Source organism: Empidonax traillii, unplaced genomic scaffold, assembly GCF_003031625.1.
Source record: "Empidonax traillii isolate 1590-97213 ecotype Southwest subspecies unplaced genomic scaffold, ASM303162v1 scaffold1047:size509089, whole genome shotgun sequence".
NCBI lineage: Eukaryota > Metazoa > Chordata > Aves > Passeriformes > Tyrannidae > Empidonax > Empidonax traillii.
In genome coordinates this window covers 354205-381821 of record NW_020956240.1, presented here as the reverse complement: position 1 = coordinate 381821, position 27617 = coordinate 354205, and the positions used below count along the sequence as shown (strand labels likewise).

At 41.1% G+C, this 27617-nt stretch overlaps 2 protein-coding genes across 3 annotated transcripts in view; both read right to left on the bottom strand.

Annotated features, from left to right (window-relative positions):
• TBX19 (T-box 19) overlaps positions 1-10653 on the bottom strand; it is an 18349-nt gene extending 7696 nt beyond the window's left edge. The window contains exons 1-4 of the mRNA XM_027904365.1: positions 10543-10653; positions 8125-8346; positions 7702-7931; positions 826-1090 (exon numbers count right to left, since the gene is read on the bottom strand). Of these exons, the coding sequence (XP_027760166.1) occupies positions 826-1090; positions 7702-7898 (462 nt within the window). The 5' untranslated portion in view covers positions 7899-7931; positions 8125-8346; positions 10543-10653. The remainder of the gene's footprint in view (positions 1-825; positions 1091-7701; positions 7932-8124; positions 8347-10542) is intronic.
• Positions 10654-16186: 5533 nt separating this feature from the next.
• Positions 16187-26591, bottom strand: SFT2D2 (SFT2 domain containing 2). Of its 2 annotated transcripts, XM_027904363.1 has the most exons (8): positions 26332-26442; positions 25894-25980; positions 25510-25595; positions 24381-24462; positions 22367-22402; positions 22178-22236; positions 21404-21433; positions 16187-20819 (listed from the first exon to the last, which is right to left on the bottom strand). In XM_027904363.1, the coding sequence occupies exons 1-8, from the start codon at positions 26392-26394 to the stop codon at positions 20780-20782; spliced, it is 483 nt and encodes a 160-aa protein (XP_027760164.1). In that variant the 5' UTR covers positions 26395-26442; the 3' UTR covers positions 16187-20779. The 2 variants fall into 2 exon arrangements, with proteins under 2 accessions (XP_027760164.1, XP_027760165.1); XM_027904364.1 differs by lacking the exons at positions 16187-20819; positions 21404-21433; positions 22178-22236; positions 22367-22402; positions 26332-26442 and adding exons at positions 23258-23752; positions 26484-26591.
• Positions 26592-27617: the final 1026 nt, after the last annotated feature.

Here is a 27617-nt window from a genome sequence, read left to right as displayed (position 1 = left end):
AAAGTCGGATCATCTTCCTGTTCTCCAGTCTGTAAAAACTGAGATAATTTCCTACCTAATTAGGGTACTAGGCTTATGGAAGTACCTCACAAACCTAATGGAAATAACAGATAGAGAATGTACAACATTTACATGGAAAAAATTGATTCCGGGCTGACAAGTATCATCCACTGTAGGAGTTTAGTACAAAACAAATGAGCAAACAAAAGGTCTTGTGCAACATTTTGCCTTTAGATGCATCATCAAAAATAAAATATGAAACAAAACTAATTTCCCTGTTTGCATTTTTAAGGGGTTCAAAGAGAAAGTCACTTATTTCTGGTACATGTGGTTTCTTTCCAAAGGCCAAAGCTGATTCAATAGAATATTGATAATTATCATGATGCAGAAGCAGACATAGTAATTATTTCATTTAGGAGCAGCCTTTTATTCTGCTATCTGACTCCTGCCAACATTCCACTTACACCAAACAACATTGGGGAACACAACAAAAACCTAATACCCGTGACCATTTTCCCCCTCTTTCTCTGAAGTCCTATGTAAAAATCCCCAGCACACAAGACCAACTCTGAAAAGCTCCCTGATGATTAAGTAAACCACAGCACTCTGTCTCTCTTAACATCAAGAAGTCCATTAAAATCTGAAAGTGCCAATTAAGGCCTGTTTATCCCTGTTTACATTTGGCCTCCAGAGAATAATTGGCATCTGTGGGTGAAGAGGCCTGTAAGGGCTTCTATAATTACATAAATGCACCCTTGATATTTCTTGATTGGTAGGTGCTTGCAATTGAAGCCAAGAGGTGTATGTGGAAACATCAGGCCATACCTGCCCACTCCCATTGAGCTTGTTGGTAAGTTTGACTTTGCTGAAGGAAATGGCAGCTTTCATCCAATGGGCCCCAAAGTTGGGGGAGTCTGGGTGGATGTAGACGCAGCTGTGGTTTGGTGGCTCCGGTTTCCCAGCCGGCACCCATTCTCCGTTGATGTACTTCCATCGGTGGCCATCAGTCGGTGCAAAGTCCAGCAGGAAGGAATACATGGCATTTGGGTCCAAGCCCGACACGCTGATCTTCAAAACAGGGAACATCCGCCTGGCCGAGGAAACAAAAAAGGGAGACACCACTGGAAGCTGGTTTTGAAAGACTCTCCTCAGAACATTTGTGTCCAAATGCTCACAGATTAGTTGAGTGTATAAAACATCCTTCCTCCCTCCCTCCTTCTATCCAGCTGAAGAAGTCTCTTAAAGGTAAATATTTTAGTTTAGTTTAGTTCAATCATTTGGAAAAAACCTCATGTTATCTTAAAGTAGGGCACTAAGCCTTGATCATGCCAAGAACTATGAACATAATGAGCTGTGTGTAGGATCAGCAGAATCCATGGGATCTGGACATGGTAAATACATCCTTAGGTGCGCAACCAGAAAGAACAAACAGCTTTAAAGAGAGCTGAAAATGACTGAGAAGGATGAGCTGAACCACAGCTTCACTGCAGAAATCCTATTAAAAAGTGCATTTTGGTGTTCAGATTGACCCTATTACACTCTACCATGCTCTATCCAGTGGCCAAGTCCCACTTTTGTCTGACTCTGGATATATCCTCTGAAATCATCCTTCACTCTCCAGCAATCAGGACATAATACTAACAAGGTATTCAACAGACTCCAGTTAGATTTATTGACCACACTACTCTATACAAAAAAGTTTTCTTTCTTCCTTTGAATGGATGGTCATATTCTAGAATTTTGTGAGCAAAGTCAGTCAGTTCCCTCTGTTAGTTCTCATGGTTCTTGTGTTGTTCTACCCAACACCTCCCACTTGAGTAGTGGTAGCACTACTCTAAATGCCCTAATCTGCTACATTTTCCTGGTCTAAAAATTTTTCTTTACATTATCAGGGTTTATTCATGTTAGTATGGCATGACTTAAATTCAATAAAATGCCTTTTAATCTCATCTTCCATTGTTTTCCACATATTTCATTACTCTTTCATTCAAAATACATCCTGAATTCTTATTATAGAGATATATTAAAAAGCTTGTAGTTAGCTGAAACTTTTTGTCTCCCTTTCTTAAGTGCAACTATTTACGTACTGTCCCATTACAAACATATAAATATCCAGTTTGAGAAGTTCTGGTTAAAATCCTTGCCACTGGACCTTGCCCTTGGCAGTCCTTCCAGTAATTTGGTCCCATACTTCCATATTCCTTGACTTCATCAGCTTGATCAGGTTCTTTTGCTTTTAGTTCCATCTTACATGCAATGTTTTCCTTTTCTAAATTCTAAACATCTATCCAGCCTTCCACCATCTTGCACATTTAAAACTGAAATCCTACCTTTGTTTAGTTTGAGGAAAATGCTCCTTTTGTGCCTAAAGGTCCAGTGTCACCTTTCCTCAATTCCCATTTAACTATTCTTTTTGTCTTTTGTAAAATAGGTTTGCAGGAGTTCATAGCCTGACTTCCAGCAGTTTTCTGTCTGTCCCAGTGCTTGTGACTGATGCCACAGCGCTTTGAATGGAACCCTCAGTGCCTGAAATTCTGCAGCAAAAGAGTTAGCAAAGCTCCAACAGTTTCAGGAACTGGGAATAATTTGTGATCAGAAGAACAGAGGAGTCTCCCAACAAAGGTATCCTGTTCATTAAGTTTCTTAGTTGTCAAGGAACATGTGTAATTGCTGTCATATATATCACCGCCAACATTCATCTCACATGAGTAACAGGCCTCCCTGCCCCAGACACCTCCACACTGACCTCTCCTGGCAATTGCCATTTTTCCATGACACATTTTTATGAACAGGCCAATGAATCTTTGAGTTCCTTTTCTCTATGGGTGCAGAAGACTGTTTACACCAAAAAAACCACAGCAGTGGCCTGAGGTCTGTGGCCATGGGGCTAAGGTAGCTCCCTAGTCTTAGATAGCAGTGCAAGACATCTAAAATACATAAAGGAGCTGAAACTTCAGGCTCTTTCAAAGGACACTGGAAGTCTTTGCCCCTGCAGCCACTTCCTGTGATATCCAAATACAGATTGCTAACAATCAATCTCCCATGACATCCCCCTCACCACCTACCTCTCTGGGTACCTTTATATAGTTGTTGCTGTATATATTCAGCACCTTCTGCTGACAGGAAAAGACAGGATTTCAGAAATTTGAGATTTTTCATCTAATATTAATAATTGGTGATGTAGGGTCAGTGCAACACTGAGGAAGATATCATAGAATAATTATTGAAACACAGAATGGTTTGGATTGGAAGGAGCCTTAAAGATCATCTCGTTCCAAACCCCTGCCATAGGCAGGGACACCTTCCACTAGACCAGGTGCTACAAGTCCCATCCAATGTGGCCTTGAACACATAAGGGATGGGAGACCCACAACTTCTCTGGACAACCTGCTCCAGTGCCTCACTGCCCTCACAGTAAAGAATTTCATCCTAATATCTAATCTAAACCTGCTCTCATTCAGTTTAAGGCAGTTACCCCTTGTTGTATCTCTCCATTGCCTTCTAAAACGTCCATCTCTCTTGTCAGTCCCTTTTTAGGTATTGGGATGCTGCTATAACGTCTCTCTCTTCTCCAGGCTGAACAATCCTAACTATCTCAGCATTTCCTCATAGGAGAGGTGCTCTAACCCTCGACCATTTTTGTGGCCCTCCTGTGGACTTGCTCCAACAGGTCAATGTCTTTCCTGTGCTGGAGACCCCAGAGCTGGATGCAGCACTCCGGGTGGGGTTTCATGGGAACAGAGGAGCAGAATTACCTCCCTTGCCCTGCTGACCATGCTGCTTTTGATGCAGCCCAGGATGTGTTTGGCTTTCTGGTCTGCAAGTGCACACTGATGGGTCATGATGAGCTTCTCGTCCACCAACATTCCTGAGTCCTTGTGCTTAGGACTGCTCTCAAACCATTCTCCACCCAGCCTGTATTTGTGCTTGGGATTTCCGCAACCCACATGTAGAACCGTGAAACTCACTTCATGAGGTTTGCACAGGCCCAGCTCTCAAGTCTGCCACAGTCCCTGTGGATGGCATCCCTTCCCTCCAGTGTGTTGACCACACCACACAGGTTGGTGTTGTTAGCAAACTTGCTAAGGGTGCACTCAGTCCCACTGTCCACCTCACCAACAAAGATGTTGAAAAGTACCAGTCCCAATACTGACCTCTGAGGAACACCACTCATCACTGGTCTCCAAGATATTGTGAACCATGATCTTTCTAAAAGTTTAGTCAAGGTTTTATATGCTACGTGTGTCTTTCTGACCAGGACGTAACATCCACCCAACTGATGTGATAAAAAGTATGGATGCATTGCTCCCTCCTTAGACCTTCTACAGTTGGTCTTCAAAGAAACACATTTAGATATATAGATGAAATTGAATTAGAGGAGAAAATAAATCACATGAAAATTTAATTTCCCTAGATTTCTCAGAGCTATTTGTGGTTCATTCATACAGATTGTTAATTCCTCTGCCCCCAATGCAGGCTTCTCTGTCTTTCTGTTTGAGAGGCTCGAGTTTATCCCCAAAGGACCTTTAGACTAATGCCAGAAGAGAATACAGTCATCATCAATGTTAACCTCCTGCAGCACCAAGATTACAGCACTTCCCTCTGTTAACCAGCTTCACTCACAGTTAATCCCTGCCTTGCTTGGACCAGCATGTCTTGACTGTATAGATTTTAATGGTGGAGAACTTACCATCTCACTTGTTCAGCTGATTAAAGTGGCTTTACTGTTAACACCTGTCTTTTAGCCTGGCAAATGGTGACCTCTCCAAATTTGTTTCAGTCAGAATGTTTGTTTCGATGATCAGGTAGGTGCACACGTAACCCCCATTACTGCAACAAATGTGAGCTTTAGCCTCTTCGGTGTATTTAGAGCAGATCTGCTACAATTACTCCACAGCACAGAACTTGAGTGGGAAGATGTTTGATATCAAGCTTGAATGTGCAAGAACCAGTAAAGCTGCTTTAGCATTTAAGCCTGCAAAGGCCTTCTTTCCCCCTACCCCCATTTGCCTTCACTGACCCCCTGTGGATTGTTCCCATCAGAGGAGATCAATGCCTTCCTACCTCCAAGCAATTACAGGGGTTGCAAAGTCTCAGGATACTGCATAGCTAATACAGTATAACCACTGAGAGAGAAAATCTACTCAATAAGAAAACAGAGCATTTGATATTGAAGTGTCAGTTGGATACAACAAATCTTGAGTAAAATATTAGATGGTCTCAGCTGTACCCATTGGGATGTATTTTGTGATAAACCACATGGTTCAATTTTAGTGATGTCTGTCCTGGTCAGAATGCATCTGTCTTTCCTGTGTACCTAGACATATTGCTAGGGCAGGTGATTATTTTAATGAAGTATGATACAGCCACAGAGATATATCTATGTTTTAACGCTGAAGATGGTTCATCTAACTATGCCATTTTGGGACCCTTGGTACCAATAAGAGATGATGCAATAAGAGCAGATAGAACTGTGCATGCTAGAATTTGATGCCTGAGGATCACTAGTCCATTAGACTTTCATTCTCTGGGATGCTCCTGGATCAGGTTTCGGTTTAATTTCTGGGTTTTGCTAACAATATGTCCATACCAACTGTTTTAGATTTCACACACAGTAAGTTTAGACTGGCTCTTCTCTTTCATAATAGAACACAGTTTTCAGAAGCATTCTTATACCCTTCAGCAACAGTGACTGAGTTATACTGACTGAAGCAGCAGCAGCATCCCTCTGGAGACAAGATTTCTGAACCTTAAAAAAACTCAGCACTCATAGGAAACTGTCTCAAGTTTGTCTTTTTTTTAATAGCATGGGCTTATTCAGAGATCTTTGCTGCAGGCCACAGTCTGTATTTCCTTTTTCTTTTTGGTGCCATAATGGGTTTTTTATGAAGGATACTTTCAGAAACACAAGAGATCCTTTCTCATTGTCCATGATGTTACAGTAACTTTGGTAAAAGGATTTATGCAGATGACTGTATGACATACTTTTGTAATTTGTTATTTTGATCATAAAGAACCTATTCCTGCCCCCACGGACATTACTAGAGATGTCACTGGCTTTTAAAAAAGTAGGATCAAGCTGATAAGGAGTGTGTAAGTTAGAATAACCAAAATAAGGCAGCTTACACCATGAAACAAAAAGTAACCAGGCATATTCAGCTAACGAAAGATTCCCTTGTCATTACAAAAAGATTTTGTCTGTGCACTCACTCTGACATTTTTGAGAGAACTAATATCACAATGCAGTCATGATTTATATTAGCTGGGAGGAAAGAAGCTGAAAAAAGCCTGTTGGTAAGGTGCAACTCTTTGTATCAATTTAATGAATTTTAGGCAAACCCTTCTTACATCATTTTTGGTCACTTTTGCTGCCAAGGAGTCAGTTTAAACGACCGTACACTAAGAGTAAGTCCACTCAGAAGTTTGCTGTAGCCTAACAGCAGTTTTTAAAGCAATTTAAATGAAGCAAAAGCAGTTTCTCAGTGTAAGGAGAACCTCAGCAGCAGATTTCTATCACTGTAGTTTATTAAGAGGAATCAGAATGGCAACAGGTACTGTTACCCAAGAGCTGGTATTTTGGGAAGGTAGCTGTCCTCTCACCAGAGTAACCCTGCTGAGCTGACAGACTAGAGTTTTGCTTTTTACTGTTTCACCTATGTCCCTTGTCAAGCTACAGCCAAGAGTAATTTCATCCACAAATTCTGCTAAAATGAAGACTGCAAAATCAATAAAAGTCCACATGAGTAAATTTCCATCTCTTAATTCCTCTCTCTTATGTGGATCTCCTGAGAGGTCTCGCAAAAGAAACGTATGCATGTTGGGGGGGGTGGGAGTGGGAGTTGCAGCAGAGGGTACATTAAATTAAAATCTTAGTGCCACTGTACTGGCAAACCTTATTTTAGTAGTTGCTTGCCTCTTATGGGCTGGACTCTGCTGTCAGCCCAATTCAGAGCCGAACCTCTGTGGAGAGCCTCCCTCAAGCCAGTGCCTGGTTCAGAAAGAGTATCCTTCTTGACAGTTTTTGCACTCTTTCACTGTGCCTTTCTGTGTTCCCCAAATAGTAAGATATGTGATCCATTACCATCACCATATTTTGTCTTTCTAAAACCGTGTATGTTAACCAATATTCCGCTCTTGTTTCTAAGGGCACCAGCAAAAACTATGGAGCCATGCCAGTGTGGGACCATGCATACATACAGATCATATAGAGCACAGTCTTATTATACCCCATTCTAGTACAGACTGCTTGTAAAGCTGTTAATATCCAAGGCCAGAGAGATGGGAACTGCAGCTGGGATAACAGCACCGATCTGCCTCTGTACAGTACTTTGAGGTCTGCAGGTAAGGACTTGCTAATAAAGGCTGGTGGCTATTAGCACAAGAGGTCATTCCAAAAGTTTTGAGAGGTTTGTCTATTCCCTTGCAAAAGTTCCCTTTTTGTGCAGCCTTTAAGTCAGTCAATATATTTTGCCAGCATATTTGACAGCAGGAATAATGGGTGGCAGGAGTGCTTTGGCAGTGACCAAAGAGGAGCAGAGACACCCCATTTTGCTCATATGCTGGTTTTAGGGGACTGTGAGGCTGCAGTCCACTAAAAACTGTTGTGTGCTCATTGCAGTTCTTTCGAGTATGCACACAGTTTATTATTATAGCACTTAACCCCCCTGTCTGTCACCTACACTCAGCCCACAGATCACTCACCTGCCATTCTTGGTCACGATCATCTCATTAGTGACTTCCCTGAATCTCTGCCAGAGCGTTGCATCCTCTAAGACAACCTGGAGCTGTTTCTCAGTGGGGTCGCCTTTGTCTCTCCCAGCCCGGAGTTCGCTCTCCACTACGCTGAGCAGTCTGGAGACAGTGCAGTCACTGGGTTTTTTGCAGCCCAGGTCTGCCATCACGACTTTACTGCCAGAAACTTCAGGTAGCTGCTGAAAAGACAAAAATAATGAGCTACATAAAAAAATCAAGTCAGTTCATTGGGCAACGACTGACAAAACATGCTCTCCTCACTCTTTTGCCACTGACAAGCTCCTTCCTCTGGAAGTCCCAATGGGCAGTGACACCAGCGTGTGGAGGTTTACGCACACGCTCCACACAAAAAGAGGACTATCTCCTAATTACCTGTCAGACAGTCAGGTGGGTGGTAGGCTGATGACTCAATTGGCTGCCTTGAAAGAAGAGTCCTCCATCCAAATTAGCATGCTTTTATCTTTTTTCAACCTGAAGTGGGTCTAATTGTTCTGCTTGAGAACCAGGTTTCCATTAATGAAAATTGTTTCATTTCCAGACTGAGACAATGCATGGAAATTGCATTCACGCTGGTGCGGACTCTGACTGAAGGAGCTGGTAAGAGTCAAGATAGTTACACAGCGAAGGTACTCTTAAAATATTTTCACCAGGTATGTTAAATAAATGCATTAACCTCATTCCTTCACATTCCTAAAACAAAATGTAATAGCAAGAGACCGTTCTGCATTGAGGCTTCAACGTACAAGAAGGTATCACCCCTAGATTCCACTGTTGATGCATATTTTGTCCATCCTTTTGTCCCACTGTCATTCAAAAAACTGCTGCACCTTACAAGTGCTGAACTTCCTTCTGGCTGCATTTCCAGGGATAGACTCCACACTTCTGGGGCTGGGTATGAGCTTAATTGCCTGAGGCCTGGCACTTCTGATCTGCTCAAGGTCCATCTCATACAAAGGCTTGCTCAGCATCCCTGAAACAGGCATTCCCTCTGAGACCATCTCTGACAAGCCTAATCCAACAACACACACTCCCCACAAAGAAGTCACCATTTTACTGAGAAGTCCAACAACTTCAGCATTCAGCCAAGGATGTGAAAGACCTGGGTTTAGTTCCATTCAAGAGGGTTAAGTGGAGGCCCTGTGAATACCAGTGACCCATAAACACTGGACTTTGGCATATAGCAAGGCATTTGAGTGCCTAACTTCTCCTGATACATCTATCTCTGAGAGCGTCTCTGAAATTTCTGGTCTGTTGGACATAACAGAGTCAGGGACTTGATTATGAAAATGTAGTGTTGGAGGTAATTTTTAGAGAAATGTGTACTTATTGAGAACTTTGCATTCTTTTAATTCAATAGCCCATGTTGAAATCCTCTGCTTCTGATTCTTTCTAAAAGACGAAATTACTTGGTGGATCACTGCTGGTATTTTTATAGACAAGAAAGAGTATGAGTTCTCAATTACACTAGCAGCTGTAAAATAGCAACTTCTAGTTAATAAACAGCCCACTTTCACTGCTGAACAACTAAATAATGCACTTTAAAATCTATAGGATATTTAGGCACCTGGAAGTATAACCCTTTGCATTTGGAAAAATAGTTGCATCTCTGATAGTATGCTTGCGTAACATGGAACATGTTTATGTTTGGGTTTCCCTTTCCAAATACTCAAAGAGGAGAGAGAAGCTATTACTGTGATTTTTTCCTGCATGTGATCAAATGGCACAGTAAATGCATAGGAGACTATTTAGGACAGTTTTTATTTTTATTATATTATAAATGCAATTAAACAGAAATTGAAGCTGTTGAAGTACCATGAATTTCAATTCAACATCTTCAGTTTTTCAGTCAGTTCTAAAACAGAGACATGTTATTTTGGAATTATTTTTTTAGTTGAAGCCCTATTTCTCTACAGCTTTTTTTAGACTCAATTGCTCAGAAATCAGGAGATTCAAAGTTGAGGCAAGTAAAGAGACAACAGCTCATAAAAGCAGTAATATTTCAGTAATTACACACCATTGTTTCTATAAACAAATAAAAAGGAAAGCAGCCTGGTTTTCAAAAGTACTGACTGCCCATCTCTCCCACAGGGCTTCAAGTGGAGTGATACTGGATTAGAGCCTCCAAAAAATCACATCCAGCCTACCTTCCTCAAGGTGCTCAGGGCTGAGAGGAGACCAAATGCATGCACAAAAGCAAGAAGGGTTGATGTTGCTGGAAGGGTTTCCAAATGAGGAAGTGAAACACTTTCTCACCAGCAGACAGTGGTGCAATACTAGAGGTAAAGAATAAGCCCAGCAAAGATGGATTGGAAATGGAGGCCACCACAAAGCAAGAGAAAGGGATGTCCTGCTCGGAGCGCACTGCTTGCCCAAAGCACTCCTTGGACTGAGCGGTAGAGAAGGAAGGGTATATGGAAGGAATGGATAATTGACCCATTCCAGTAATGGGTTGGGAAGCAAGTTTTTCGTCAATAAGACTGGATTTTTTTAAATCTAGCATTCCTAAGGGAGAAGCACAAATGTATTCGGTTATGTATATCATACCAAAGCTTGTATCCTTCACAGTAATAAAATGCACTTTCAGATCCCAGAAGTGGGTAACACTTGGGTGCTTACAGTTATCACTCACACAAGGTGACATGCTTGAAAGTCTAGTGTCCACAGGGAAAAAACCCCACAAATCTAATAATTTAAAATACGTGACTTTCATATAGTTTCAAATTTAGTAACTATATTACCACAGCTCAGGATGCCTGAAACCACAACATTTTCCAAAATGATAGTAGTTACCTGTGGTTGGTTAGTGGGAACAGCCCAGTTACTATTTTCAGCATAGGGAAGGGTGTTTCAGCTGTAAGACTTCAGCATAAGAGCAATTTGTGTTGTATGTAGCGACATATCCAGAAGGCACAGCTCACCACTGTGAGCTTTCCAACTACCATATCTCTCCAAGCTAAAAGAAATAGTCAAAGAAATAACAAGTTTGCCTGCAGGCAAACAAACGATCAGCTGAATATAGTTGGACCTGAGATTTTACTTTATAATACACATCGAGAGAAATACAAACCCCATTCCATGAATGAGGCTTCCCAGAATTGTACGTTGTCTCTGTGTCATACAGCTGCCATGGAAGATTGCTGCAGAAGGAAATAGAGATAGATTCATTCTCAAAGTTATTTGTTTACTGACGGCTCTTCATTTAACAAAAACGTTATGGGTGGAAATCTACTTCGAATATTTGCCTGTTTTAGGAGAAGTAAACCTAATATTATGTCCCTCTGTTCACCTAAATAACAACTTTGAATGATTTCCAAACACCCCTTCTTTCTCCTGCTTTCTTGCAAGATTAATTTTTCCAAGTCTACAGGTGCTGAAATTGAAGTACAAACAGATTAATGTCCCTGGTGTAGGTATTGCTGGGACACTGAGAATAATCCATTCTCAGATGTCAAGTGGGTTATTTCTTGGGCTGGAAGTTAAAGCTTCCTGATTTTAACATTGGTGAAAAGGTAGCTGCACTTACAGATAAGCACAATAGGTGTTTCTGGTGACTGTCGCCCAACAGCAGTGCAAGTGGGACAGAGCAGGGCCAAAGGACAGAAGACTATTACCCCTCTAGAACTTATCTCCTGTTTAATTAGACAAGCAAATCAGTAGGTGCATCAGAGGGAACAAAAAATTCTTCTAAAAAACCTGCAGTGTTGTAAGCTTTCCCTGAAACCCAGCATCAGAGGGAACAGAAAATTCTCCTAAAAAACCTGCAATGTCGTAACCTTTCCCTGAAACCCAGCTGAGAGAGCTGGGCACTTCCAAGCAGGGATCAGACACCCTGTGGCTCAGAGCCAACCAGAACTAGTTAAAATGCGAGCACAACACCCATAATCATCTTCGATTTACTACTAAGTATTTAGTGACACCTAATTTTAAATGAAGCCATGAGGACTGGGCTGAGCAGTGAAAGAACAAGCCTGCAACACTTACTGGAGTTTACTCACCAAGTTACAGCAGGAGAAAACAAGGGGTTATTTTTCACTTTCTAATTAAGCTTGTTCTAAAATGCCCTGGCCACCAGCTGGTTAGGTACACAGAAAGAAAGAAAGAAAAAAAAAAAAAAAAAGAAAAAAAGTAATTAAAGAGCCTTTCTTGCCTTGACATTAGATAGCTGTTTTTTGGCCTTTAGGTGTATGCCTCCAAATAAAAGGCAGCCCTTCATCATCAGATGAAATTGCAGAAAACAAGACTCACTCTTTCCATCTCCAAAGCTCCCACTGCAGCATTCAACTAACCCCCCTCTGAACATTCAGTCCCAACACAGGGAAATGTAACCTCCATCACCATGACACTCCCAGGAAATCGACACCTATCAACTACCACAGAATAATTAAGACAGGATAAAAAGACAGCTGCTTTCCTTCTGTTTTTTAATCATGGATCCAGCCCCTTTAGAGATTGCTAGGCTAGAAGAGACTTAAAGAAGATTAGCTTTTTCATTAATGCTGGCAGTGAGGGGACAGTTTCAATAACTTCCACCGGGTATGTTTTTAGCAGTGAGGCAGGCAGCTTGTTCAAATAGTACCTCATTGTATATCTGAGGTTATAACTGAGATTAAGTCTGAGCCCAGAGAGCAGAGGAGGCTTTCCAAATCTTTCTTTTTCTTTCTTTTTTTTTTCTTTTTTTTTTTTTTTTTTTTTAAAGAAAGAAAAATTAAAAAGAAAGAAAAAAGAAAAAAAATGGTGTGGTTTGACAGGTTGACCCTGTTTGGGTGACAGGTGCCCACCGAAGCTGTTCTGTTACTCCCCTCCGCAGCTGGACAGGAGTGGAGAAAAGGCTTGTGGGTCAAGATAAGGACAGGGAGAGATCACTCACCAGTTACTCTAAGGGGCAAAACAGGCTCAACTTGGGATATTTGTTTAATTTATTACCAATCGAAACAGAATAGCCCAATAAGAAATAAAACCAAATCTTAAAACACCTGCCCTCCACCTCTCACTTCTTCCCAGGCTTAACTTCACTCCTGATTTTTTAAGCCTCCTCCCCGCCATTGGCTTTCTCAGGAGGACTCCTCACACTCTTCCCCTGTTCCAGCATAGGCCCCCCACCATGGGAAACAGTCCTTCATGAACCTCTCCATCAGACCTTTCCACAGCCTCCAGTTTTTCACAAACTGCTCCGGTGTGAGTCCCTCCCATGGGGTGCAGTCCTTCAGGAAGAGGCTGCTCCAGTGTGGGTCCCCCACAGGGTCACAAGTCCTGCCAGCATGGGCTTCTCTCTCCATGGGGTCACAGGTCCTCCTAGGACCTTGCTCCAGCATAGACTTCCCATGGGGTCATAGCCTCTTTTGGGCATTCACCTGCTATGGTGTGGGCTCCTCCATGGGCTGCAGGTGGATCTCTCTCCCCTGTGGATCTCCATGGGCTGCAGGGGCACATCCTGCCTCCCCATGGTTTGCCCCATGGGATGCAGGGGAATCTCTGCTCCAAGGCCTGGAGCACCTCCTCCCCCTTCTTCTTCACTGACCTTGGTGTCTGCAGGGCTGTTTCTCTCACATATTCTCTCTCATGTCCTCAGCTGCAGTTGTGCATGTTTTTTTCTCCTTCTCAAATACACTACCTAAAGTATTGTACCGCTGCCAGGACAGTACCACCATCACTGATGGGCTTGGCTTTGTCCAGTGGTGGATCTGTCTTGGAGCCAGCCGGGATTGGCTCTATCAACATAAAGGAAGCTTCTGGCAGCTTCTCAGAGAAGCCATGCCTTCAGGCCCCTCTCACTAAAACCTTGCCACACCAATCAAATATGTGTAGCCAGGATGCTGATGAATAAGTTCATTTTAAACAATAATTATACTTTTCCCTATTTTTTTTCTTGAAGATCTGCAGCGATATATTCAGACATGAATTAGAGAAAGAAAACTATTATTGCCCCCATTTTTAAGAAAGGAAATAATAAAAAAAAAAAAAAAATTCCAAATGAACTTTTAAATTCTATTTACAACATCCCGACAAAAGTAGTAAGTTCAAAGTTTATTGAGCAAATCAAACATGCACTTATGATTTGGGTGTGTAAGTTAAAGCTTTTTGTTAGCTATGAGAGTTAACGAGTTCCAAGTATAACTCTGTTGAAGCATCTGATTCTCTCAGAAGTGGTGAGCCTGACACATACTTCACACACAACCAAGTACATGCCCATGATAAAATATTTGTTTTCATACCACATATTGCACCATGGAATGGTTTGGGTTGGAAGGGGCCCTAAAGATCCTCTAGTTCCAAACCCCTACTGTGGGCATGGACACCGTTCCCTAGACCAGGTTGCTCCAAGCGTCATCCAACCTGGCCTTGAACACTACAAGGGATGGGGTATCCACACCTTCTCTGGGCAACATCTTCCAGTGTCTCACCACCCTCGCAGTAAAGAATTACTTCCTAATATCAAATCTAAACGTACTCTCTTTTAGTTTGAAGCCATTCCCCCTTGTCCTGTCACTACATGCCCTTGTATAAAAGCACCTCTCCAGCTCTCATCAGTCCTTCTCCAGCTTTTTGGACTGACAGCCCTTCAGAGCGGCAATGAAATCATGTTGGCCAGACAATACTTTCAATGTACCATTTTTACACTATGCCAATGTTATTTCACACTTGTTCCTACAGAGATTTTAAAGCACAAATTCTCAAGAATAACCTCTCTTAGAGACGCCACAAGGGAATGCAACAGAAACTTAAAAGGGTTTCAACCAGGCTAACTTGATAGAATATCAATCCCAAAGACTGGCAGCTCAGATATACTATTCCATCTCTAATTCATCAGAAGGTTTCTTCTGAAAAAGTGAGAAAAAAAGAGGATTTTTTCCCCTTTGTGCATCTCCAGTGCTTCACGGCTGGGCAGTTACAAACCTGTACCCCTATTGATACTGCAACCAAGACTGAGCTCAGTAGGAAAGGTGCAAGTAAGGGATGGAAGTAACTATCAACACCCACCTTTGAACACTTTGCATCCACAAAATACCTTCTCTTGCAAATCAGACCTTTTGGAAGGAGAAGGGAAAGGGGCAGACACTAGGAGCACAGCAACCTTCCAAGGGTCTTGTCACTGAATTTGAATGCTGGTGACAGTGAATGCAAGAGCTTGGGATTCAGGGAGTAGATGCTGTTGCACAACTGATAAACCCTTTCAGAGTATTTCTAAGGAGCAAAGTCATTCATCAACAGAATGCACTTTCCATAGAGGGCAGCTGATCAGTGTTTAGGGATTTCAAATGAAGATTTCACTCCTTTTTTTTTTTTTTTTTTTTTTTTTAAGTCATTCAAGTATTAAGACCTTAGCATGAGAATGATGTGGCAAAGTTCAACAGCTTTGTTGTTATGCAGGAGGTTGAACGAGGCAAGCAAAATACCTCTAAGCTGTGAGATACGGGAAGGATTTATTGTCCTTTTAGGAATCGCAGTTGGATCGATATGACATAGATTTATCAAGCTTTCCTAACATTCCTTGGAAGCTCTATCTTTTTCAAAGAGATAAAATGCAACCCCCTAGGTTTCCATATTACAGGAATACAGGCTGCTGCTTCTTCTACAAACACAACTTTAGAGTCTCCCGTGGGACAAATTTCAGGTGAGTCAGCTTTGAGACAAAGACTGTTTAGAATAACAGTCAGGAAAAACAAAACCAAAAAAGGTAACTGAAAAAACAGAGTCTCCCACAGCACACAAATCTCACCACCACCCTTGCAAACAAAAAAACCCAAACCTGCAACTGCCTGTCAACCAGGAGAAAGTATAAAACACCCTGAACAGCCTGATGCACAGCCTTGACACACTGTCAAGGAATACTGGGTTATGGTAATAATATTGGCTTGGAATATCCAAACCACAGCAAGTGTTTGGACACGCATTAAGCACAAACTTAAAAGGACCAGCTTTCTGAAAGTTAAAAAATAATTGTCTCTAACTATTTTTAACACACATTCATAAATCATTGGCATTTTACTTCCAGTGTACAATCAGCACTCAGAGCATATTTAGTTCAGAGGCATGCTGCTGGTTGTTGTCCTTGCTGACAGAATGCTATCAGGCATTCTTCGTTCTGTAGCATGGATTAATGATAGTTTGTTGGCATATCTAGGTTGACTCTTGAAATAAATAAATAGGAAGTAGTAAAAATATCATCCCCACCTTAATAACTCCAGTTGTGTCAACCAGTTGTCTGGGTGCATGCAACTGCTGGGTGAAGCTCCGGCACAGCAGCGGTGACACAGAAACTCCCCTCAGAAGTACATGTTGTGTGCACAGCAAAGGAAGTGAGGACAAGACAGTAACTTTAAAAAAAACCAAACAAACACACAGAAGAAAAAAAAGAACAACCCAGAGCAATTTCAGCATCACTTGGAGAATCAGCGTCATTAAAAATGCCATATTAACCAAAAGAACAATTCACTTAATGCAATGAAAACTTTATTGAAGGAAAAAAACAGCACTTGCAAAGATTTCACTTCATTACAGAGAAAGTTGTACATTAGGGAAAGAGGTATTTATCAAAGTAGAAATAGAACAGTGTAAATACACAGAAAAAGCACAGTAGCAAACAGAATCGGTAACAGTATAAAATAATGTGGGGAATTTCTGAGTTTGGTTTTTATTTTACAAAACAATTCCACAGCTGTTAGAAAAATTTAGTGGTCACATCACAGCAAGGCACATGGTTTTAAGAAAATACATCATTTCTGTGCTTTCTCTCCAACATGGTTAGCATTTGCTGTGGTTGTAAACATCAAGACAATAAACATTAAGACAAATGTGTTTAAACATCCTCCTCAGTTTTGACAGTCTACAATAGCACAGTGATCTTACCTTCATGAACATGATTAAGTACCAAAATTAAGCAACAAGTGTTCTCAGAAGTTCGGAGGCTCTTTCAATCTCTGAGCACACAGCAAGAGGGGACGAGCTTCAAGCACCCACCCTGCTCCACAGGCAGTTCTCAGAACACGTATTTCTGACCACTCGTAAGGGACAGTGCCACGAGCCTCCAAAATTGCTGCATCCACCAGCTGCATCCACCCACAGCTTACGATAGATTCAAGCCCATCATCCTGTTCCTAGCTGGAAGCCATCTCATAGTAGTCTGCAGCCTTCCCCAAATTTGCATATTCACCTATAGAGCCTGACACACTTTCTTTTTCAAAACGTGATTTCTGAAAAGACTTTCAACTTGGTGGAGAAAATATTTCTTGCTTTTTTGTAACAGCTCATGAACAACCTCATTACTGCAAATACTAAATGAGATGGTAGTGTTTACCTCATCAATGTATAATCATCTCAGATAGTATCAGCATTCACAATGGATTTCATGACATAGAGCAAAACCTTGAAGTAGTGAAAAAAAAATCCCACATTTCAATGTATAGAGTCTCAGTATTTTGGGAACAGATCACCACTACCCTTCCCATTTCCACTTTACTATAGCTGGAAAGTCAGTTGATCCCAGATAAACACATTTCTTGCTAAAACTGTATGCTAAGGCTGCTTGGTTGAGGTTATGATATCTGTACTGCAAGAAGTAAAAAGAGTGGACAAGGCAACCAACAGTGAGGCTAGGCAAAAAGCACCTTCTGGTAGAACACCAAATCCTACTATGATAGGCACCCAACATCATACAAGTTTCTTTAGGGAAGTCAGCCTTGAGTTAAGTGCTGAAGGCAACTGAGCAAGGAATTTGGGAAGGAAGGAGCCTTGTGATTTAAACCACAAACATCTCTATTTGCAGCGGACTGTAGACAACAAATATTCTTGCCTTGAAGGACATTAAGATAGAAAGCCTCAGAAATGCCCACCATGCTTCCTGCCAAGCTGATAACCAAAGCTGATGATATTAAAACTTAACACAAAGTAGTTTTAATGACCAAAAAAAAGAAAAAAAAAAAAGGTTTAATGGTATAATCTAAGTTAGATTGAAAACTAGTCAAGAGGGAACATTCATATACTAGTTTACTCCATGGTTATGTAAAAATCATATAAAAAAAATTACTTCAATAAAATGGAAATTTCTTTCGCTGTTAAACTTGGCAACAGCCTGAACACAACTACTTATAAATGAATAAGAATCTAAAGAGTTTTGATCTGATAGAGCTATTTTAAATCAAAACTGCTTGTAGATGAAGCAACAAACCCTGAGTATGTTTTCACATATTGGCAAGAATACAGCAAATTTATGCTACTATCTGACCTTCACAGGAACAGAGCACAACACCAAAGGGCAACAAAAACCCTAGTGGCACTCTGGTGATCCTTGTGACTTTGCCATCTCTCCTTGGGTTTCCTTCCTTTAAGGGCACAATTGCTTAGCCTCATGTGCTATGCAGTCAAATAAAGATTTGTTCTTCTCTCTTATTCAGTAAAGGCTGTGGAGCTGGAATTAGTTTTAAAAATGATATGACGGGGGAAAGAAAGGAAGAAAAAATTAATTTAAGTTTACCTGCTATCTATTGGTAGTTTTATAAAAATTTTCTACTTCTAAGTGGCTGTATTCACAACAGTCAGCTCAAAGGTTCCAGTTAGCCAATATGCAAGTTGAAAAAATAAGATTCAGCACACCCAAATCTACTGTTCTTCTAGAGGAACTGCTAGAGACTCAGGCTACCACAATCCTACCCAAGCTAGCTGAGGAATAAACAAAAGGCTTTTACTCCTTCTAATGTGACGTAATCAAAAAAAGAACACCAGAAGTCAAGTTCCATTATCTTGGCTGCTGATGAACCTGGACTGATGATCCCAATAAACATAACTTTCCTGGAAAGGGGAAGCAGAAACAATGTGTACTATACTTGTAGCTTTTTTCAGGAACACCCAAAAATTAAAGAAAGATTGGAATGTAAAAGGCATTAGGGTTGCATTTCAATGTCCTCTATAAAAAGGAATTCTGTAAACATTATCAAAGTTCTAAGAAAAGACTAACACATGTCCTTTGACAGACGTAAATTAGGTTTTGAACTTACTCCCTGACAAAACACATCAGTTTAGATACTTGTCTTAGATTAGTCAGGGAAAAGAAATATCAGTTTTCCTTAATTCCCAGTCTCCCTTGTGCATTTAACCAGTTCTACTTTTCCAGAAGAGTAATAGTCAACATAGTTTTTTTAACACTAACTTCCAAGTCCTGGAGGAGAAAAAAAGCACTAGGACCTAGCACTTGAACCTTTATAACTAATTTATCCCAACATCAGTGCCATGTTTTCAAAGTGGCATTTTTCATTCAAATGCCTTTGTAACAGTAATTCTGGCCAGCTGGAATTCACAGAAAGATTGTTAAAATTTCCCTTTCATACTATCTGCAAAAGAGAATCTTTTTTTTTTTTTTTTTTTTTTTTTCAGAATCCAAACAGCTGGATGGTACTGTGCTTTATAAATTACCAGAAGGACAATTAAGTTTAAGATTTTGGAATAATTCAAGATTTTAGTAACTTTCTGGAAGCCACAGATTTATTTGTCTTCACTGTGGGCTTATAATTTATTGCCAAGTAGATCTAGGTTTTTCCTACACTAAAATCTTTGTGGTATAAGTCAGGGACATACTTGCTATGCAAACATGATGCTCTCAAATGACTAAACTCTTGGTAGATGGAGCAAGAGAGGCTTCAGTTCCTACTAGAGTCCACTGGATAATCATAATCTTAAACACTGACTCCTGCAAGACAGTTTGGTCAGAGGAAAGGTGACAGCAGTTAAACAGTACCTCACAGAGCAGAAGCAGGAATATGTGCTAAGATATTAAACAACTGACCACTGTCATGGTTTGGGAGTAAATGATTATATGTAGCTCAGAAGATAAAGAGAGTGACCTTGGAATTTGGATACTGACTGCTCAACATTTGTTAGGAGCTGGCAGCTAGACTGTTACACACTTTCTTTGCTAAGACAGGTAATAGAAAACTGTACTTTCTCCTCAAAGCAGAGGAAGTTCACTAGTACGTGCCAGAGTTTTAGGAGAAACAAAACTGATCCCACTTTCAAAAAAAGAAACATTGGAGTTTTAACTTATTTCCATTTCAGAAGAAAATGTATTCTCCCCGGCCCAAGTTGCTTAAATAACAGCCCACATCCACCTTATCATAGTTTGTCCTTTGAGGAAGGACATAAATAAATTCTCTCTCTGCTTGCCTATCAGGCCCTCAGCTTTGCACTGCTTCTGTGCTACAGCTGAGGGAGAAGAGAAGCACCTTGCTTCGTGTGAAAAATTGCAGTTTCCTACCTTGTATATATTGCCATTAGCTGTAAGCAAGGCAAAGAACTCGGGTTCCCAGCAACTGAAAAAATCAATTAACCTTATTTTACAAGTACATTTCCTATAGGAACAAGTTTTTACAGATGAAAATATCCCTTTCACGCATTTGAAGGAAACACCATTAATATAGACTGAAAATTAAATGCTTCATTAAAGATGCAAACATTTCATGGTTAGCCCCAAACCATCTCTAACTTTATAATTAAATCTTTCAGAAGTCTCATAAACCTAAAATTTTGCCAAATTTATGGGAAAAGAAAGAACACAAATATTCCATTATCCAAGACAAACAGGGCAAAGATTAGCGACATAAGGCTATTAAAAAAAAAAACAACCCAAGTTGTCAGTAAGAAATCAATTTGCAATGGATTTCTTTTTCTTGAAAAAGAAATTGCCTAGACTGCCTCAGTCCCCACAGAGCCAAGGTGTTCATTTTACAGGCTTCATGTATTACTTTGAAATATCTGCAAAACCAAATACATGAATTTACTTAAGTATTATCGTAACAAATTTTGGATTTCTGCCCAGTTCTTCTGCCAGACTGAATTTCATTTGATCACAAGCACCCTGTGATCAAGACACCATTGCTTGCAAACCCAAGCAATTGCATACACTGGATGTAGCACAAGGAGCTTCTAACAACAAGCTGAGAGGCACGTGTTTAAGAAGTAGGAAACTACACAACACGGTGATCTTAACACAGTTCTACCTAGAAATTCCTAGAACTTTGTGAAGCATCCGGTATTCCTGTTAGGACAAACAGACTGAAATACATTTCTTCACAGCATCCCTACAGGCAGGAGAGAGAAAAAAAAAACAACAATCACATCAGTTACGCTGCTTGATGAGACTAATTCCGTGCTGCCTATCACACTGACACTAAGGACTGTAAAGATCAGCTGGCCATGGGTTAACTGCACTCACATAATTTGCATGCCTGCACAAATGTCTCAGAGACAAGCGGGTCTGCTCACTGTCCACCTGCACACCCACAGCGGAAGGGACACCTGTAAGGCTGTAGTGAGGCACTGAAAGCCTCAGTGGGGCTGATGGGGCGGGAGAGAGAACTGTGTGCTCAAACACGGCAGTGCTCATGGGGGAGAACGGGAAAAAAAGGTACACAGAAGAGTACATTTGTTCAGTAGCATTTGAACCAACCTTTAGGCATTCCAAAGGCAAGCCTTGCGTTCAGCGTGTGGTCAGCAGACTCACATATTTTTTTACTTGTGTCCTTGCACTACAGAAGTTGTTTAGTTTTTTTTTCAGATTTAACTACAGGGACTTCCTACACCATGGAAAATCTTCTAAAGTAACACACTACAATGCTCCTATCATTAATTAAATGACAAAAATTAAGGGACTAGGGAAGCTTACCTTGCATATGGTATGAAGGAAATGCTATACCTAAGAAGAAATATTTTGAAAGTTACTCTTCATGTCAGATTTTACTAGTCACAAACAAAAACAACCCTTCTGATACTCTGAACTAAAAGATACACAACTAAAATGAAGCTTTGAGTTTGTGAGCAACAGGAATAAGTATCCTTGCAAGTCATCTTAGCCCAGCTAGGTTGCGAAACACTATGGCAAAACAGGGGGGCATGTTGTGGAAGCATTTTAGACACAGCCCTCCTGCATCCAATATTCTTCATGCTCCAACACCTACAGACAGGCAAGATTAGTCTTGAAAGCTGGCTATGTGTTCGTATCAATTTGTGCACTAGCTCAGTGACCTTGCACAGAGCATATGTTAACATGAAGAACACTGATGATTTGATTGGCATAGCTGGGTCTCCAAACAAGACAAATTCAGGAGAGTGTAAAGGAGGAATACCAGGTAGTAAGCAACAAATTGATTTAAAAGAGAAAGAAAATAATCAGTTTTACTTCAAGCTCACTGAAATTAAATCTGTTCAAAGGAACTTCCTTCAGAAATGGAGCCTTAAGCTCCATCTATAAAGCCTCTGAAGTGGTGTGTGAGATCAAAAGGTGGGAACAGGTCAGCTCCTCACTGATGCATTGCCTAGAATCTAGGGGAACGATAAGGTAAAAATTTTCCTTCTGTCTAACTCATGCAAGGTCAGAATCCACTCAGCTACCAATGTCAGGTGCATAAGAAGTGGAGCAGGTGAGGAGGCAATCACTTACCATGCCATGGCAAAGAACTGTAAGATGCAGAAAAGGAGCGCGAGTCCTGCCTTATGCCACTGAAGGAATAGGGAAGGGGGGAGGAGGGAAGAAACACAGCAGAGACAACAGTGTAAGAATCTTATTTTCAAAATATACTCCAGTTATATTAACTCCAGATATATACACATATAGGATTCAGGTACTCACCCAGAAAGCAGAACACAGTGTTAGTATAAGGCACAACTAGAAGAAAACAAAGAATTTCCATTAAACATAGAAACAACTCCAGTTTTTATAGATACTGTAACACTGTAACAGATTCCTACACAGAGACAGAAAGGGATTACATAATTTCACTGTTTTATCCAATCCTGCATACAAGTTCCTTGTATTTAAAACTATCTTGCTTTCACATTTCTGAAGCAAATTAAAGCAATTAGGAAATATCAGCCTGGTATCTCCAGAAAATAATTTTGTGGCTGCAAAGGGACATCAGTGGGTCCCTGCTTCATCCCATACACTTCTTGGTGTCATAGGCACACACCACACTTCATCATTTTGCATGAGTAAGATGGGAGTTGTACCTGAAGAGTCTTTCTGCCTCTGCATGTGCCACATTTCCTGATGATTACATGGTTACCATAGGGTTGAAGTTGAGTCATTACTTAATGTTTACCAACTAAAACTGTGATATACTTTCAAGAACTTCGGGCTATTACTTAGTAGCTCTCCTTTTTATATATATGAAGTCCGGCCCAGTCATTCAAACCAGTGCTTTTCCTTTTTTTCAGAGTTGCACTGTGTCTTTCTTTACTACAGTAAAAATCTTGAGGGGGTATTAGGCCATTCTGGATTATTTTCTGCTTTAACCCTCAGTTTTAACAGAAGCCGCCTATTAGTTAAAAGTTTTCATTTTCCATTTAAGGCACAACAGCTCATGACAGATGCTGATAATTCATCTTCCTTCATCAACATCTACCAGCCTTACATACACATGTACCACTGTGGTACTAGGGATTATAATGTGCATTTTTCTGCTTGAGTGGGAAAAACAAAGCTATAGTACTGCATATTCAAGACAGTAACACATGCAGTTCCAAAGAAATGATACACTTCACCTCATCCATGATAACTGACTTTAGATGTAATTTTTCCATTAGTTTTAAGGTGGTGATTTGTATACTGCTCTAAATACTTCATCATACATTTAACAACTGGCTTTATTCCAGGGAACAACATTCCAGGCATTCTCCTGACTTCAGGCATCCTAAATGCATACAAAACACATATACCACGCAGTAGGCTTCTTGCTTGGATCTGCAAGCATGCACAGGCAATTTCTCAAGCTCTGCAGCATCTCAGGATGTTTAAAGAGAAATCAGGAAGTGCTGATGCCAAGCAAACACTCTGAACACATTCAGACTGAAAATGAGAGGACAGTCTCATGCAAGTTATGCCACCTTCCAGATTTTAGACTCACCAAGAGAAAACGGGAAAGTTGCAGAGACAAAAAAACATTCACTTTAAGTCTGAAACTTAGCAGCAACTTCCAGGCACAGACACACACAGTAGGCTTGGTACAATTTCCATCTTCTGAAAATGAAAATAATTCTAAGGGCTGACTTCAGCTAAACATGGAATTTGAAATTTCATTCTGTCATACAAGTTTCAAAACCTGAAGCTATCAGTTAGCTGTGATGATTCCTGTATTTTTAATGCAAGGTGACCACGGCATAGAGTTCCCTCCGTTGCTTTGTCAGCAATAGACGATTTTATCAAGGTAGAAATATCTGCACGGTTCTTTTAAGCAAATCAGACAGAACATAAAAAGACAAAATTATGAAAAATAAAATATCTAACAACATCCATGGGAGTAGTTTCCCATCTTTCATTTTCTAGGAACTGTGTAAATATGATTTTGTGACCTCAAGCACCCTAAAAAAGCACACGCATGGTACACACACACCAGCCACAGACCCTTAATGCCCATTTAGCACAACAATCTGGCTTCCTCTCGGTCTTTTGTAATAGAGCTGGTGATTTTCTGGCCCTACACTTACCTTTCCACTATAGCCCATGCTTTAAAAAAAGAAAAAAAAACCACTAACACCACCCACAAACACATCCTGAGACATAGTGAGATCAATGCATATGAAAAGACTTTACAATGAATATTGTTCACAGGTTTGCATGAGTTAAAACTGACTCCTTTGATACTTACTAGCATAACAACAGTAGCAATCAAACGTGTAGGCTCAAACATCTTTTTCAATTGTTTCATTGGTCCCATAAGAAAAAGAGTGCTGTGAAAAACAAACCAGGATGAATACAGAGGTAAGAAAGGCAAAAGTTAAACTAGATAAGATTAAACTGTCTGCTGTAATGCAGGACATAAGTACACTACAGAATATATAAGACAAAATCCATTCCTGCTTTTCTTTCTGCAGAGTATTTCTAATTTTATTCACACTTGTTCAGTTAAAATCAACATAAGCACAGCAGAACTATCAAGTTAGTAGCACAGGTCAAGGTCAGCTCCAGTTAGATCATTCCTGACAGATGCTTTTTTTAACCTGCTTTTCAAAAATGCTTTTTAAATCTGCTTTTCAAGAATGCCATCCACAGAGGTTCTGCATGGATTGCCAGGTAAACCAGCTCCATTCCCCTATATAAAGGGCTGTTTTCAGGCCTGGATCCGTTCTCTGATCCCTCACAAGATCTGCAGCCCTCATTTAGGGCCCTGGTGATAGATACTGCATGAATTACACAAGGTGAAACTTTTATCTGAAGTGATATATCTGTCTCAAATATGTTATTCTGCCTCATTAGTATATTACTTTCAATTCCATTATTTACACTTTCTAACATGATGCTAAGTTTCCTCAGTCACAGAAGGTTGTGTCTGTCACAAAGTCTGCGGGGCTATGCTTCAGGAAACTTGAAGTCCCGACAAATATGCCTGCCCTGACAGACAAGAATGACCCAAATATATTCACCAAAACACACGGAACATTACCAAATGTAAAATGGCAAAGAATTATTATTAACTTGGGAAGGAGGAACGAACAAAATCAAAAAACCTCAATGCTCAAAGCATGAGTTTGATTCTTCTTTCCTGATGAGTAACTTCTACCCTGAATACATTACTAATAACAATAAATAAAATTAAAATTTCCTTTACCATTTCAGGGCACAGCTGGGAAAACACTTTAAAATTCAACAAGAAAATTATCTACAAAAGCAAATCTCAGGCAAATGCAACAGCTTCTACCACTTATTAACACATATGCACTTTCATTCTGCTTTTGTTTCTCATCTTTATTATGGAACCAAATTATGAAGATTGTTACCTCCCAATAGACGCAATATTCCCCAGAGTATAAAACACTGCAAAGAGAATCAGCCCTTTCCTTGGTATCCATAGCAGACAACTACCCTAAAAAGGAACATTAGAGAGACGGGAGGGTGGAAATTAATAGCTTTTAAATTGAAAACGAAATATATCCCAGAAATATCACATCACAAAAGAAACTTAAATCCAAATGGCAGAATCACACATAAAGAAGTAAATTGCATTTATTAGCATTTTTGTTAAGACTTAGTGTATCTAACGGGAATCGAGTCAGACGTCTTCCCAGAGACTCAGAAAAATCAAGCAACGGCATAGAGCAAGGCTGCAATCCCTGGGTTCCTGAAACTCAAATATTGGGGAGATCTGGCAAAAAAGTCCTTACCAAGACCGAGCACAGGCATCCTATTGCAAAACACGCAACGAAGCCTTTCACTCGGGTGCCCCAACTTAAAGAAGTTGAATCAATAACCTGGAAACGAGGAGAAAAATAAAAATGAAACTTATTTACTATGAGACCTTGCCTCCTATTAAGTGTGTAAACTTCCTCTCGGAATCCGAGCCGTGTCCTATTCCGCCACCCTCTCCCGCGGCCCGCGGGAGGCGCGGGGGATGCGGCGGGACCGCCACCCGCGATGGGGACCCGCGGGGTCCGAACAGGGCAGGGGGAGCTGGGAGAGGGACCGCCCGCCCGCCCACGCCGCGATCGCCGGCACCGGCAACTTCCCCGCTGGGGCTGTTCCGCCAGCTCTCCAAACACACCGGGGAGGGGGTGGTTTGGGAGCCCCCGCTGTCCCCGCATACCCCCGGCCCCGGGCGGTACCTCGGCCAGGCCGCTCGGCTCCTCCGCGTCGCGGCCGCTCAGCACCCGCTTCAACTTGTCCATGGCTCCGCTCCCCGCCCGGCCAGCCCGGCTGCCCTGCCCTTCCCTTCCCCTCCCCAGGGACTACCAGCTCCGGCAGGCACCGCGCCCACCTGCGCTCCCAGGTGCGGGAAGGCCGGCGGGGCGGCGCGCGGGCTGATGGGGAATGTAGTCCGGATATGGTTGGATCCCATCTCCTCCCATCCCTTTCCCGTCCATTACTCGGCAACAGCGAAGCTCATAGAAACAGTGATGCAGACTTCATTTTGCCCCCTCTACTGTGGCTCTTACCCTGGTCTGAAAGAGTCTCCACTTTATTTTTGTAACTAGCCAGAGCGGTCTCCTGACAAAGGCACGTGGATGCAACATCTTACTAGCAGGCAAAATTCAGCATCACAAGTAGTTATTTCAGTTTATTTTGCTCAGTTAAAAACAAAACTATAAAACATTTGGTACATTTTATTTTGCAACATACAAGAAACAATATAAACTGCCACATCAGACTTGCCACAAAACAGCTGGAGAATCCCCCCCACACACTCCCTCCCCCTAAAACTATGTATCCAAAGTGGTACTTTTCTGTGGAAATTTTGTGCCAGCAAGCTCGCGGTATGCCAGCTTTTGCTGCTGCTGCTTGGTAATCTGTGTGGCATAAGAAAGTCACAAAGTGCTCCATTTTGAACTTGTAGTAACTGCAACTTCCTAAACATGTTCCTGTGATTTCCCCAATAGGTGTGGTTCCACTTAAATGCACCCAAAACAGATGGATATCACATATCTACATAGTCAGGATACAAGCCCATTCAATAAAACTGTATCAACAGGTCACAGATTAGGGTGTATGATGGACAAGATAAAATACTCAGTATAAGCTAAACATGCAGAGTGCCCTTTTCAATCCTCGCTGTCCACTTCGTGAGTTTTCCCCCCAACAGGTTTTAGCCCAATGGAGCTTAGATTAGCATCACTGACCAAACCCAAATCACAGTTTTAATTAATTAATGCAGATATAGTTTCCTTCATGCTAGCACTACGTGAGCTCTGCTCTCGGTCATTACCAGCTTTAAAGTGTGTTTTTGTAAGCTTTAAGGCATGTAAAATAATATATGCTTAGAGTAAATGAAGTGCCATGATTTACTTCTACCAGAAAAATACCTCTTCACCCCCATTCGTTGTTCCCTCTCTTTTCACTCTTTCCCTGTACACCTCTATCATTGGAGTGGACCCAAGTCATCTTCTATCACCAA

Coding starts and splice junctions, on each gene's coding strand:
- SFT2D2 (XM_027904363.1), bottom strand. CDS start 26,394: ATGGACAAGTTGAAGCGGGTGCTGAGCGGCCGCGACGCGGAGGAGCCG. Junction 25,981..26,331: donor AGCCGAGCGGCCTGGCCGAG/GTACCGCCCGGG, acceptor CCTCGTTTCCAG/GTTATTGATTCAACTTCTTT. Junction 25,596..25,893: donor GATGCCTGTGCTCGGTCTTG/GTAAGGACTTTT, acceptor GTTCCTTTTTAG/GGTAGTTGTCTGCTATGGAT.